Source organism: Notolabrus celidotus, unplaced genomic scaffold (genome assembly GCF_009762535.1).
Source record: "Notolabrus celidotus isolate fNotCel1 unplaced genomic scaffold, fNotCel1.pri scaffold_243_arrow_ctg1, whole genome shotgun sequence".
Lineage (NCBI taxonomy): Eukaryota > Metazoa > Chordata > Actinopteri > Labriformes > Labridae > Notolabrus > Notolabrus celidotus.
In genome coordinates this window covers 13,798-26,306 of record NW_023260088.1, presented here as the reverse complement: position 1 = coordinate 26,306, position 12,509 = coordinate 13,798, and the positions used below count along the sequence as shown (strand labels likewise).

The 12,509-nt window shown below is 44.4% G+C and overlaps 1 protein-coding gene across 1 annotated transcript; it reads left to right on the top strand.

Annotated features, from left to right (window-relative positions):
• The first annotated feature begins 6,242 nt into the window (after positions 1-6,242).
• On the top strand, positions 6,243-11,233 carry LOC117809289 (toll-like receptor 13). The gene is made up of 3 exons (XM_034678853.1): positions 6,243-8,846; positions 10,531-10,648; positions 10,925-11,233. Exons 1-3 carry the CDS (start codon positions 6,368-6,370, stop codon positions 11,169-11,171), a joined length of 2,844 nt encoding a protein of 947 aa, XP_034534744.1. The 5' UTR covers positions 6,243-6,367; the 3' UTR covers positions 11,172-11,233.
• The last annotated feature ends 1,276 nt before the right edge of the window (positions 11,234-12,509 follow it).

Sequence of the window (12,509 nt, the reverse complement as noted above, 5' to 3'; positions counted from 1 at the left end):
TTATTCAAGTTCAATTCTCACATTTTTATTAGTTGTTTTTTGTTATAATTATTACCATCATTATTATCATTATTATTATTATTATGAGAAAGAAATTAGAATGTATATAATAATAACTTTTATTATTATCAGACTTATTCTTATTTTTAATTGTATATTTGTTTTATTTATTTATTATTATTTTCTTCTTCTAATTATTGTCATTATTATTATCATTATATATAACATCATTATCATTATTATAATTTTTATCATTATTATTTAATGTGTTTCTCATCTATCTCCCTCGTGTTGTGGAGCTCTCCTGGCAGCATGCCTTTACCTATGAAAGGTGCTTTATAAATAAAGTTAAGTAAATAAAATGATGTTTTCATCGTCATGAAATTAAATTCTCACATTTACATGAAATCTAAAATATTTGCTCGCTGTGCAGATAAGAGTCAGAATATGTAATATGATCCCACGTTAGTTCAGCTCTAATTTATGGAACAAATAAACAAACATTGAATTTATTAAACATTGACTGATTTAACGTCTGTGTTCATGTGATCTCTGTCCTCAGTGTGTGATCCATCAGTGTGGATAATCTAAACCTGCTGTGACGGGCTCTCTCTCCTCACTGCAGCAGAGTGATACCTGAGGGATCACGCTCCATTGATTAGAGATATTTGATCAATTAATCAGCAGCAGTGGGCCTGCAGCCCCTCAGAGCACGTCCCTTATGAAACAGCCAACACTTCCACGCCACGCTGTCATCGTTTGTCTCTACAAGACGTATTGATCAACCGCCTCATCAATAAATGAAGAACAGCTTCGGGGCCTCGAGAGCAAAGTGATGAAACAGACTTTATCAAAGACGCTGATCCTCCTCTGATCCTCCACCCTCGCTGATCTCTGAATCCTTTTAGTAACTCATCCAAATAAGTTCAAATAAATAGACCGTGAACGTAGCTGCAGCGTCTGCAGGATCTGACTTATAGACCAGCAAGCTTAAGACTTGAGCTCAGGCTGGAACCACCTGTCTGTACCAGGCAGCCCCGCCCTGACTCCTCCCCCTCTTCCAGCTCCCTGTGACTCTGAATGTGACCATCGTTTAATAATTGAACATCATCAAAGGAATAGAGCATCATCAAAGGAACATGATGTCATCAAAGGAATATGATGTCATCAAAGGAATATGATGTCATCAAAGGAATATGATGTCATCTAAGGAATAGAATGTCATCAAAGGAACATGATGTCATCAAAGGAACATGATGTCATCAAAGGAATATGATGTCATCAAAGGAATAGAATGTCATCAAAGGAATAGAATGTCATCAAAGGAATATGATGTCATCAAAGGAATAGAATGTCATCAAAGGAATAGAACTTCATCAAAGGAATAGAATGTCATCTAAGGAATAGAATGTCATCAAAGGAATAGAACTTCATCAAAGGAATAGAATGTCATCAAAGGAATAGAATGTCATCAAAGGAATAGAATGTCATCAAAGGAACATGATGTCATCAAAGGAATATGATGTCATCAAAGGAATAGAATGTCATCAAAGGAATAGAATGTCATCAAAGGAATAGAATGTCATCAAAGGAACATGATGTCATCAAAGGAATAAATCAGCGGAGGAGGAGGCTAACTTTCTATGATTATGCTGCAAACAGCAGAGGCGCCCCCTGCTGGCCCAACAGAAACATCTCTCTCTTTTAAAATCAAGACCGTACACTGAGTTCTTACAAACAGTTTGTGGTTGATCGTAAGGATCCGATGAAGATGCTGCCCCTGAAATAAGTTCCTCCAGGTGGTGCTAGAGGACAGGTCGGGATCTCACCAAACTAAAGGACTCATTATCGTGACTGAGGGGAAACAGGCAGATGGTAAAGCTGCCCCCTCAAAGCAGTGCACCATGGGAAGTGTTGGTCTGACTGTAGGACAGTCGAACTCCGCTCCTCCCCCGCTCCGGTCCTAATCAGAAACCTGCTCAGGTCTCCTCCGAGTTTCGTCTCCTTCATTAAAATGCTTCGCCCTCAGGCATCTGCGCCGCTTCACAGGCCTCATGCATTTACACAGGTGTTAGATAAGGTAGGACTGACACACACACACACACACACACACACACACACACACACACACACACACTGACTTTAATCAAAGTAAAACCAGGCGAGTCAGCACTCTCCCTCTGCAGGGCTGTTTGAGTTTCCTGTTTGAGCGGCTCTGCTCCTGTTTCTGTTATTTACACACTCAGTATCTCTCTGTTCATCCAAACTCCCCGCCCTGTTATTCTCTGGACACCTGGTTTCATTATCATCACACAGCTCCCCTCACAACCACAGAGACACACACATTAGCTACCACCCAACAGAAGCTAATGATAGCATTGAGCCCGTGCCAAGTGAGGCCAGAGCCAGGGGTCAAAGTTCATCTGGCGGCATCATCGAGGAGAATTCCAAACGCCCCAAAGACTTTAAACAAACGACGTGTGCAGCTACCCGTAACTGAACAAAGACATGTTTATTCATTGAATTCATCAGGCGGGACTTTTTCAGCCAGCCTCAAGTGGACGCTGAAGGAACTGCAGTTTTTAATACGTCAGCATCAGCTTCATTTCTAAAGACCGGAGGCTGCTGCTCGGTGTCAACACGATATAAGGCGGCCCTGCGAGAGGCAGCTAGGCAGGACTCTGGCTTTTAAAGACCCAAGGTGACCTGGTGTGACAAATCATCGACCAATCAGGAGCTTCACCTGGACACGGAGGAGGAGAAAGGACCAGCTACCTGTAGTCACATCACACACATTTAAAAACGTTGCAGATAGAAACACAAGAAAGGGAGGGAATGTTAAGATATGTAAAACCCTGATCCAGGCTCCTGATCCAGGCTCCTGATCAGGCTCCTGATCCAGGCTCCTGATCAAGGCTCCTGATCCAGGTTCCTGATCAAGGCTCCTGATCAAGGCTCCTGATCCAGGCTCCTGATCCAGGCTCCCGATCCAGGCTCCTGATCAAGGCTCCTGATCAAGGCTCCTGATCAAGGCTCCTGATCCAGGCTCCTGATCCAGGCTCCTGATCAAGGCTCCCGATCCAGGCTCCCGATCAAGGCTCCTGATCCAGGCTCCCGATCCAGGCTCCCGATCCAGGCTCCTGATTCAGGCTCCTGATCCAGGCTCCCGATCCAGCTGATACACATGAACACAAACATGCATGTCACAGTTCATGTGTTAGTGTTACAGTCCTGATGATTGATGTATAAACACGCCGTGATGTCACGTGACACAGAGATATGAGAGAGAGAGAGAGAGAGAGAGAGAGAGAGAGAGAGAGAGAGAGAGAGAGAGAGAGAGAGAGAGAGAGAGAGAGAGAGAGGGAGAGAGAGAGAGAGAGAGACAGAGAGAGAGAGAGAGAGAGAGAGAGAGAGAGAGAGAGACAGAGAGAGACAGAGAGAGAGAGAGAGAGAGAGAGAGAGAGAGAGAGGTTTGTTTTCCTGCAGCTTCTCCTTCTGGTGTGCAGAATGTTAAATATAATGCTCATGAAAAATGTATTATTTTTATTATTATTTCTCACCCTGCATTAAGCCACCAGGAAAATAATCCCATAATCCTAAACCTGAGAATTAAAGTTGGAGGATTAACCCTCTGAGTGCCGGCTGCAGACTCTGATTGTTCAGACAGTTTTATCACTCAGGGTCACATTAACTCAACATGCTTTTAAAAACAGAATTCAAACTGGAGTTTAAAATGTTTAAACATGGAGACGACACTCTGACGGCGTCTGACGGTGTCTGACGGTGTCTGCGGTCTGACGGAGACGACTCTGAGACGACTCACAGATATCTGAGGTTTACTCTCAGACGGCTGGGTGTGACTGAAGACTGATCAGAGATCAAACCCTGGATTTAAAACATTTCATCTATCAGGATTTTAAAAGCATCACAAATAACCGAGGCAGGTTTCTGACTGCCCTGCAGCAGACTTCATGAGTTCTCTGAACTCTGGCTCCCTCTAGTGTTCAGGAGCAGACATTACACACAGACTGGAGGTGGGACATTCTATCATTCAGACTTTATCTCTACAGCAGGAAGAGACTATGACCTTATTAGTCATATTAATAAAGACAAGTAGAGATTTATTAAAAAGAGAAGAGGACAATAAAACTACTAAAAAAATACAATAAACAAGGAAATTAATCTATAAATAAATACATATAAAATAAAGATCTAAATCTCTAAATAAATACATATTTAAACATATATATTTTTTATATAAATACATACAAATTAAATAATAAATGGAGATAAATACATACATGCAAAAATAAAGATATAAATACATTAATAAATATCTAAATAAATACACCAATAAAGAGACAAATATATATATATATATATATATAAATAAATATATAATAAAAACATACATATATAAAGACGTAAATAAATACATTAATACATATATAAATACATACATTGATAGAGATAAATAAATAGATATCTAAATATATATATATACTGTGAATATGTATTTATATATAGAAATACTACAAAAAGAAAGAAAAAAGAAATAGAGGTTAATATATACATATTTAAATAAAGATATATACATACATAAATCAATGAAGACATAAATTCATCAATAATCAAATAAAGAGATAAATATATATAAATAAGTAATAAATGAAGACTTTAATACATAAAGGAATAAATAGTGATAAATGTATAACAAATATATAGAGATCAATAAATAAATAAAGATATATGTATATGTAGAAATAAAAATACATAAATAAATATATAAATAAATAAAGAGATAAATTCATAAACAAGTAATTAAAGTCAGTTCCGAATCAGTCCAAAGCTTCTAGTCACAAGCTTTTATTTTGAAAAACACAGTCAGTATGTTAAATATTGTATAAGAGCTGGATGGCTTAAAATGTGTGAATTATTACACCCTGAATCTGTCCGGTCTGTGACCTCAAGTTACAGTGGCAAGGACAAACTTCCATCAACAGGCAGAAACCTCCAGCAGGACCAGACTCATGTTAGACACACATCTGCTGAGACCTACCGTGTCGTGTTTCTCAGAAAGGTGTTTATTTCAGGACGGTTTTAATTTTGAACATGGATTGTGATTTGAGACGTCTGTAAATTTAACTCCTGGAAACAACGCTGCCCCTCCTCACGCCTCTTCCTGTTTCTCAGCGCCCGAGGTCTCGAGGTCTCGAGGTCTCGAGGTCTCGAGGTCTCGAGGTCTCGCTGCATGCTGGTGTCAGAAAGATGGTTATCAGCTTCTCAGTTCCTCAGTGAAGGGCGCTGAAGGAAGCAGAGTCCTGCAGTCTGTGGACACAGAGCGGTGAGTAGAGACCATGTCTTTACAGAGTCTATGTTATATATTTAAATATGTTTGTATGTGCTGAAGAGTTCTGAACCGTGTTTTACTAAAGAAATATCAATCTGCTATTTTTCTGAATTAATGAAACATGTGAAGTTGCACTTCATGGGGAGCTGCCTGGTTTTAATAGCATTACTACACGCTGTGCTTACCTCAACATCAAGACCAGGATCAGATCCAGTCCCTTCTTCCAGACAGGACTCAGTCTGATCTCATCTTAATCCACCATGAGCAGAGCACTTTGCAGCATTTAGCAAGTTACAGTGGCAAGGACAAACTTCCTTTAACAGGCAGAAACCTCCAGCAGGACCAGACTCATGTTAGACACACATCTGAATCTGAGACCGTGTTGGAGAGAGGGATAGAGGGAGATGAAGAGAGAGAGAGAGATGATAGTGGGGAGACGGATAGTAGTAGTTGTAGCAGCTGGAGTCTGGACCACGTCCACAGCAGCAGAGATCCAGAGGAACCTACGAGACAAGGGAGCTCAGGGACTCCAGGTCGGTCTATGGTTAGTAACTTTAATGGGACAGGAAGAGTTAAAGTGAGAGACAGGCAGAGAGAGGAGAGAGAGGGAAAGACAGGATCCCAGTGTGTCAGTCTAAGCCTATAGCAGCATAACTAAGACCTGGTCCAAGCCTGATCCAGCTCTAACTATAAGCTTTATCAAAAAGGAAAGTTTGAAGCCTACTCTTAAAAGTAGAGAGGGGGTCTGCCTCCCGGACCCTGACTGGTAGATGATTCCAAAGGAGAGGGGCCTGATAACTGAAGGCTCTACCTCCCAAACTACTTTTAGAGACTATCCTTTTTTCTTTCTTTCCTTCTTTCTTTCTTTCCTTCTTTCTTTCCTTCTTTCTTTCTTTCTTTCTTTTTTTCTTTCTTTCTTTGAAGGGGTCTGCTGATCAGCGGTTGACCCTCACTCATGTCCCCTCCACAGGAAGTCACAGCGGTGGACTCCAGCTGGGCTGAACCTTCAGGATCACCATGACACCTCGCCCCCTCTCTTCCTCCACCTCCCTCCTGTGTCTCCTCCTCCTCCTCTTCCCTCCCTCTCGGCCTTACTCTCTGAAGACCTGCGTGGTGGAGTACTCTCTAAACCTGCAGGTTATTTCGGTGACGTGTGCAGACCGTGACCTCTCCGCCGTCCCGGATGACGTCCCTAAAAATGCGACATCTCTAGATTTAAACTCCAACAACATTTCCACGGTCAACAGGACCGGATTCAGCCGGTTATCTAAGCTCGGTTCTTTACAGCTGCAATTCAACCGTCTCTCTCACTTAGAGGACCGGGTGTTTGAAGACTTGGTGTCGTTAAGAAGACTTGATTTGGGCGCTAATTCTCTTCAGAACCTGACGGATGACGTGTTTCAAGGACTGAACCTGTTAGAGGATCTGTCTGTGGAGAAAAACCGACTCACGTACATCTCCCCTCTGGTCTTTCAGCCCCTCCCCCGGTTAAAGACCGTGAACCTGTGCTCCAACGGTCTTCATCAGCTCAGTATTATAGCGTCTATTCTACAGCTTCCACTCATCACCGAACTCAAGGCGGGATTCAACCGCTTCGCCTCGTTCCAGTTCGACAACCCGCCTCTGAACGCGTCCAACCTCAGAACTCTCTGGTTCAACGGGAATCCGCTGAAAAGGTTCGGCGTCACGAGAGACATCCTCCCTCGCCTGGAGTCTCTGGATGTGTCCTACAGCACGGGCGGCCTGGAGTGGAAGGTAAGGGACCGGGTCTTCCTGAGGAGCTTGAGGAGTTTGTATTTATACGGCACCGTGGTCAGCTTTGAGACGTACAGAGTGATTCTGCAGAGCGCCTTCGCCGTGCGGTACCTCATGCTGGCCGGTATGACCGAGTGGATCTATGGGGGTCTCCTCAAAGAGGCGTGCCGGATGCCTGCTTTAGAAAACCTGGATCTGACTTCCAACGACATCCACGTCTTGAACGACACGCTGCTGCAGCCCTGCTCTGAAATCACTGAGCTAACGTTATCCGGGAACGTCATGGTCGACCTTTCGGAGGATTCGCTCAGGCCGCTGAAGCGACTCAGGTCAATAAGTCTGGACTACAACTTCCTACCCAAAGTGCCGCTCGCCGTCAGAGGCCTCTCCACTCTTAAAGTCCTCGGTCTAAGCTCCAATGACATCAGAGAGCTACACTGCTCGGACTTCCAGAACCTGACGGCGCTGCGGCACCTGTACCTTCAGAAGAACCGGATCTCGATCCTCAGAGGTTGTGCTTTTGAAGACTTGAAGGAGCTGCTGCATCTGAATCTTCGGTCCAACCCGGTGTACGCTCTGCAGGACACCTTCAAAGTCAGTCTGGGTAACCTCCGGATCCTCTACATGGGCATGAATTCATTACGGTCCGTGGAGAAACACAGCTTCAGAGGACTCCCGTACCTCTTCTCTTTGGACTTAGAATCCACCGAGATCTGTGGAGTGGAGAACGAGACCTTCTATGGACTGCATGATCTGAAGACTCTGGTTCTGACCCCTTACACTCTGAAAAGAGACATGTTCAGAGGAATGCCAAACCTAACACGCCTCACGCTCTTCCTCCCCGTTTTCAACAGCCTGGAGCAACAGATAGACCCTGACCCCCCTTTCTCCGACCTGCCCTTTCTGGAGAACCTCAAGATCTACAACAGCAACAAGTTCACCATCACCATCCTACCAAACCTCCTCAGCGGTCTACGTCACTTACAGAACTTCGCAGCTCTGAGGTTTTTCCCTGGGACGCCACACCCCGACACATTTTCCTACACCCCTCACCTGACGAGTCTTCAGATCACTAGCAGCAACGTCTCAGATCCAAAACCTGAGCTGCTGCAGCCACTACCAAACCTGCAGACTCTGGATCTGTCCCAGAATATGCTCAGGTCTTTGGATTTCCTAACACGGGCCATCCTGTCCGCGCTCCGCTGGTTGAGCCTGAGAGACAACCAGCTGACGGTGATCAACAAGACGCTGCTCCGGTCTCTCCCTGCGCTGACATACCTGGACCTTTCAGGGAACCCTTTCACCTGTGACTGCCTCAACATCGGCTTCATCAAGTGGGTGAAGACCAGCAACCAGACTCAGGTGGTTCACGGTCACCAGTACACCTGTTACTTTCCTCTGGGTACACAGGGAACCAAGCTGCTGGACTTTGATGTCCGGTCCTGTAAGATGGACGTGGACTTCCTCTGCTTTGTCTCCAGCTCTTGTCTGGTCGTGCTGACTCTCCTCACGTCTTTTATCTTCCACTTCCTGAGGTGGCAGATCCTCTACGCCTTCTACCTCCTCATGGCTTTCCTTTACGACAGCAGGAAGAGGAGGCAGGGAGCTCCTCACCTCGCCTACGACGCCTTCGTCTCCTTCAACGTCCACGACGAGGCCTGGGTCTACGGAGAGATGCTGCCTGTGCTGGAGGGAGAGCAGGGCTGGAGACTCTGTCTGCATCACAGAGACTTCCAACCAGGTAAACACTTCCTGCATCCGAGTCCCGGGGTCTTTAAGCCCCCAGAACTACTTCCCCCTGAACTAAAAAGTTCCTTGTCCCCCATTGTTGTCTGTGTTTCGACCGCGGGCTGAAGTCCCGGGTAGATTGTGTAAATCAGGCCAGTGACGTAATGAGGAAAAAAGTAAATGCACTGCACCACCAGACCAGTAGAGGGCAGTAACACAAAGAGGAATGCCATTCATCACAGATGGAAAAAACAATGACTGTGAATGATTTTTGGAAAATATTTGCCAAGAAAAAAAATTTTGCAAAAAAATTTTGTATTTATTTATTTTTTATTTGAAAAAAAAATTGACAAAAAAAATTTTTTACAAAAAAAAATTTGACAAAAAAAATTTGACAAAAAATTTTGACAAAAAAAAATTTGACAATAATTTTTGACAAAAAAAAAAATGGCGCTGTATTAGATGGTGCTATATTTCATCACAGATGGATTCACTGAATCAACACGTGAGAGGAGATAAGCGCGAGTAGCAAAGACGTTTCAACACAGCTTTAAAATCCTTTTGAACTCAAAAAGCCGTGATCGCAGAGATCGGCCGGTGTTCTGGTTTAAACAGCGACCCTGTTAACTGGAGACTCAGCCGGATGCATCCCTCATAAACATCTTTAGATGATGCGTCTCTGTCAGCTCCCGGTGTTCCGGTTTTAAAAGTGACCCTGTAAACTGGAGACCTTCAGCTGAACGTGTCAGTGTTTGTGGAGTTTACACAGCTGTTGAAACACAGAGGGAGTTCCTGGGAATGCAAACTAGTTTAGTTTTTATTAAGATTTCAAAATATCCTCATCAGATATTTAATGATGGTCTAAAGACGTTTATGAGGGATGCATCAAGGCACTAACCAGGACGCCCACCAGCTACGTCCTCTTTTCTTCTCCCTCTTCTATTCTTTGCATTTCTTTGCCCTCTTCTTTTCTTCGATTAGAGCCTGACCAGAAGTGATCGTGACATTTGGAGTATTTTGGAGGAGTGTCGCTGCTTGAAGAGTTTCACTTCCCTTATTCGTTAGCGAGTGTTGTGTTCACGCTCGGTTCAGTGGGTTAAATGTGAGAAACAAACAGGTCTCAGAGGGTCAGAGTCTTTAAGAGAAGGGCTCCTTCTTTATCAGTTACATGTTAACATGTTTATAAGACCGCCACACGACATCACGTTGATCCATCATGGTGTCATGGTGTCATGGTTCTTTCTTTCTTTCTTCCTTTCTTTCTCTCTTTGTTCTATCTATGTTTCTTCATCCTTTAAATTGCTGACTTGATCCATCATGGTTGTGTCTGCAGGTAAACCCATCATAGAGAACATCATGGACGCCACCCACAGCAGCAGGAAGACCATCTTTCTCTCTTTCTTTCTTTCTTTCTTTCTTTCATTCTTTCATTCATTCATTCATTCTTTCTTTCTTTAATTTTTCCTTTCTTCTTTCTTTTAGTCTTTCTTTCATTCCTTCTTTCTTTTTTTCTTTGTTTCTCTCTTATTCATTTTTCCTCTCATTCCTTCCTTCTTTCTTCCTTCATCTCTTTCTTTCTTTCATTCCTTCTTTCCTTCTTCCTTTCTTCCTTTCTTCCTTTCTTCCTTTCTCTCTTTGTTCCATGTTTCTTCATCCTTTCCTGACTCCACGTTGATCCATCATGGTTGTGTCTGCAGGTAAACCCATCATAGAGAACATCATGGACGCCATCTACAGCAGCAGGAAGACCATCTGTGTGATCAGTCGGAGCTACCTGCAGAGCGAGTGGTGCTCCAGAGAGTTCCAGATGGCCAGGTGGGGGCGCTGCTTCTCATGAGTCTATCTTTCTTTAATTTCTTTTCTCTTGGCGTCTTGTTCGGTCGACTGAAAGCTAGATTGAGTCAGCATCTCCAATACGCTGACGACGGGCTTCAAATCATGCCGTCACAGAGACAACGTCCAAGTTTTATACAGTCTGTGGTCCTCACAAACATCCAAACCTCCCACCTTAACCCCTCAGCATCCTGGACTCATTCGGTCCCCTGACTCGTCCTCACCCTCCATCCTGTGCTGTCCTGTGTCTCGTTGCAGCTTCCGTCTCTTTGACGAGCAGAAGGACGTCTTGATCCTGCTGTTCCTGGAGGAGATCCCGGACCAGCATCTGTCTCCGTACTACCGCATGAGGAAGCTGGTGAAGAAGCGCACCTACCTGAGCTGGCCGAAAGCCGGCAAACACACGGGAGTCTTCTGGCAGAACGTACGGAGAGCTCTGGAGACCGGGGACGGTCCTACTGAGGACTCAAACCTGCTCACAGCCAGCGTGGCTCTGGAGGACTGAACCTGGTTCATCACATGGTGGATGAATTAATTCTGTTCTCTCAAATAAAAAATATCAAAGCTTTCTGTAATATCCATGTTTTACAAAAGAGCAATAATAAAATATTTAAAACGATTACTCCTCCCAACATGCAGGCCTGCTCCTCATACCTAAAGTCTCTAAAAGTAGTATGGGAGGTAGAGCCTTCAGTTCTCAGGCCCCTCTCCTTTGGAATCATCTACCAGTCAGGGTCTGGGAGGCAGACCCCCTCTCTACTTTTAAGAGTAGGCTTCAAACTTTCCTTTTTGATAAAGCTTATAGTTAGAGCTGGATCAGGCTTGGACCAGGTCTTAGTTCTGCTGCTATAGGCTTAGACTGACACACTGGGATCCTGTCTTTCCCTCTCTCTCCTCTCTCTCTGCCTGTCTCTCACTTTAACTCTTCCTGTCCCATTAAAGTTACTAACCATAGACCTTCCTGGAGTCCCTGAGCTCCCTTGTCCCGTAGGTTCCTCTCTTTCTCTACCCTTCCTTGATTGTGAATAAAGACCTGACGCCGTCCTCAGATGAACTTGGTGTTGCGTGCGTTGGTTCACCGAGGGCGTCCGAGGACGAGTCGATAAATCTGTGAATGTTTGATGAATTCAATCAGTGTCCTCAGAAACCCTGCAAACACAGCACACACTGGTCCCCGTTAAACACACAGTGACTCAAACCTGGACCCGAAGATCCCCGTAGACTGGTCGGAACAAGACGTCAAAGGTTGACCCGAAGCCCAAACAGCTTGTATAAAGTGGGACCCTGCGAGGCTCAGTCCCTCAGCTTCCTCAGAGAAACGCTCCCTTGCTTCTTGTTTTTCTTCTTCCAGGTAAACTCTGAAGAGAACTTTCTGTGGCGTCATGACTCTGTGGTTCAGCGGCCTGGTCCTGGTGGTGGGGTTGTTCCTGAGCGGCTCGGCTCTGACGCCTGAAGAATGCCAACCTTTGGTCACGCCTTTGTCTTTGGCTGACCACTCAATGGTAAGACCTCCTCTGCCCCCCCACCCCGACCTTCTTTTAAGGTCAGCTGTATTTAATATTTCACACATAACGAGATCCTTTCTTCCCCAAGCTTGACGGCTCATCTTAAGCTAGGTCTAAATCTAAAGATAAACATGCTTCCTGTCTGTTTTAACTTTACCATCAAAGCTAACGCAGAACTTAGCAACAATTGTGATTAACTGTTAACATGCAGCATGGAGACGATCGACGGGGCACTGCTAAGACAAAGAATTCATTAGGACCTGAGCACCGACAAGGTGGGCGAAGGCCCTCCTGTAACCCTAAGGACTTTTCTTTCTTTCTACCTACCCAAGTAAATT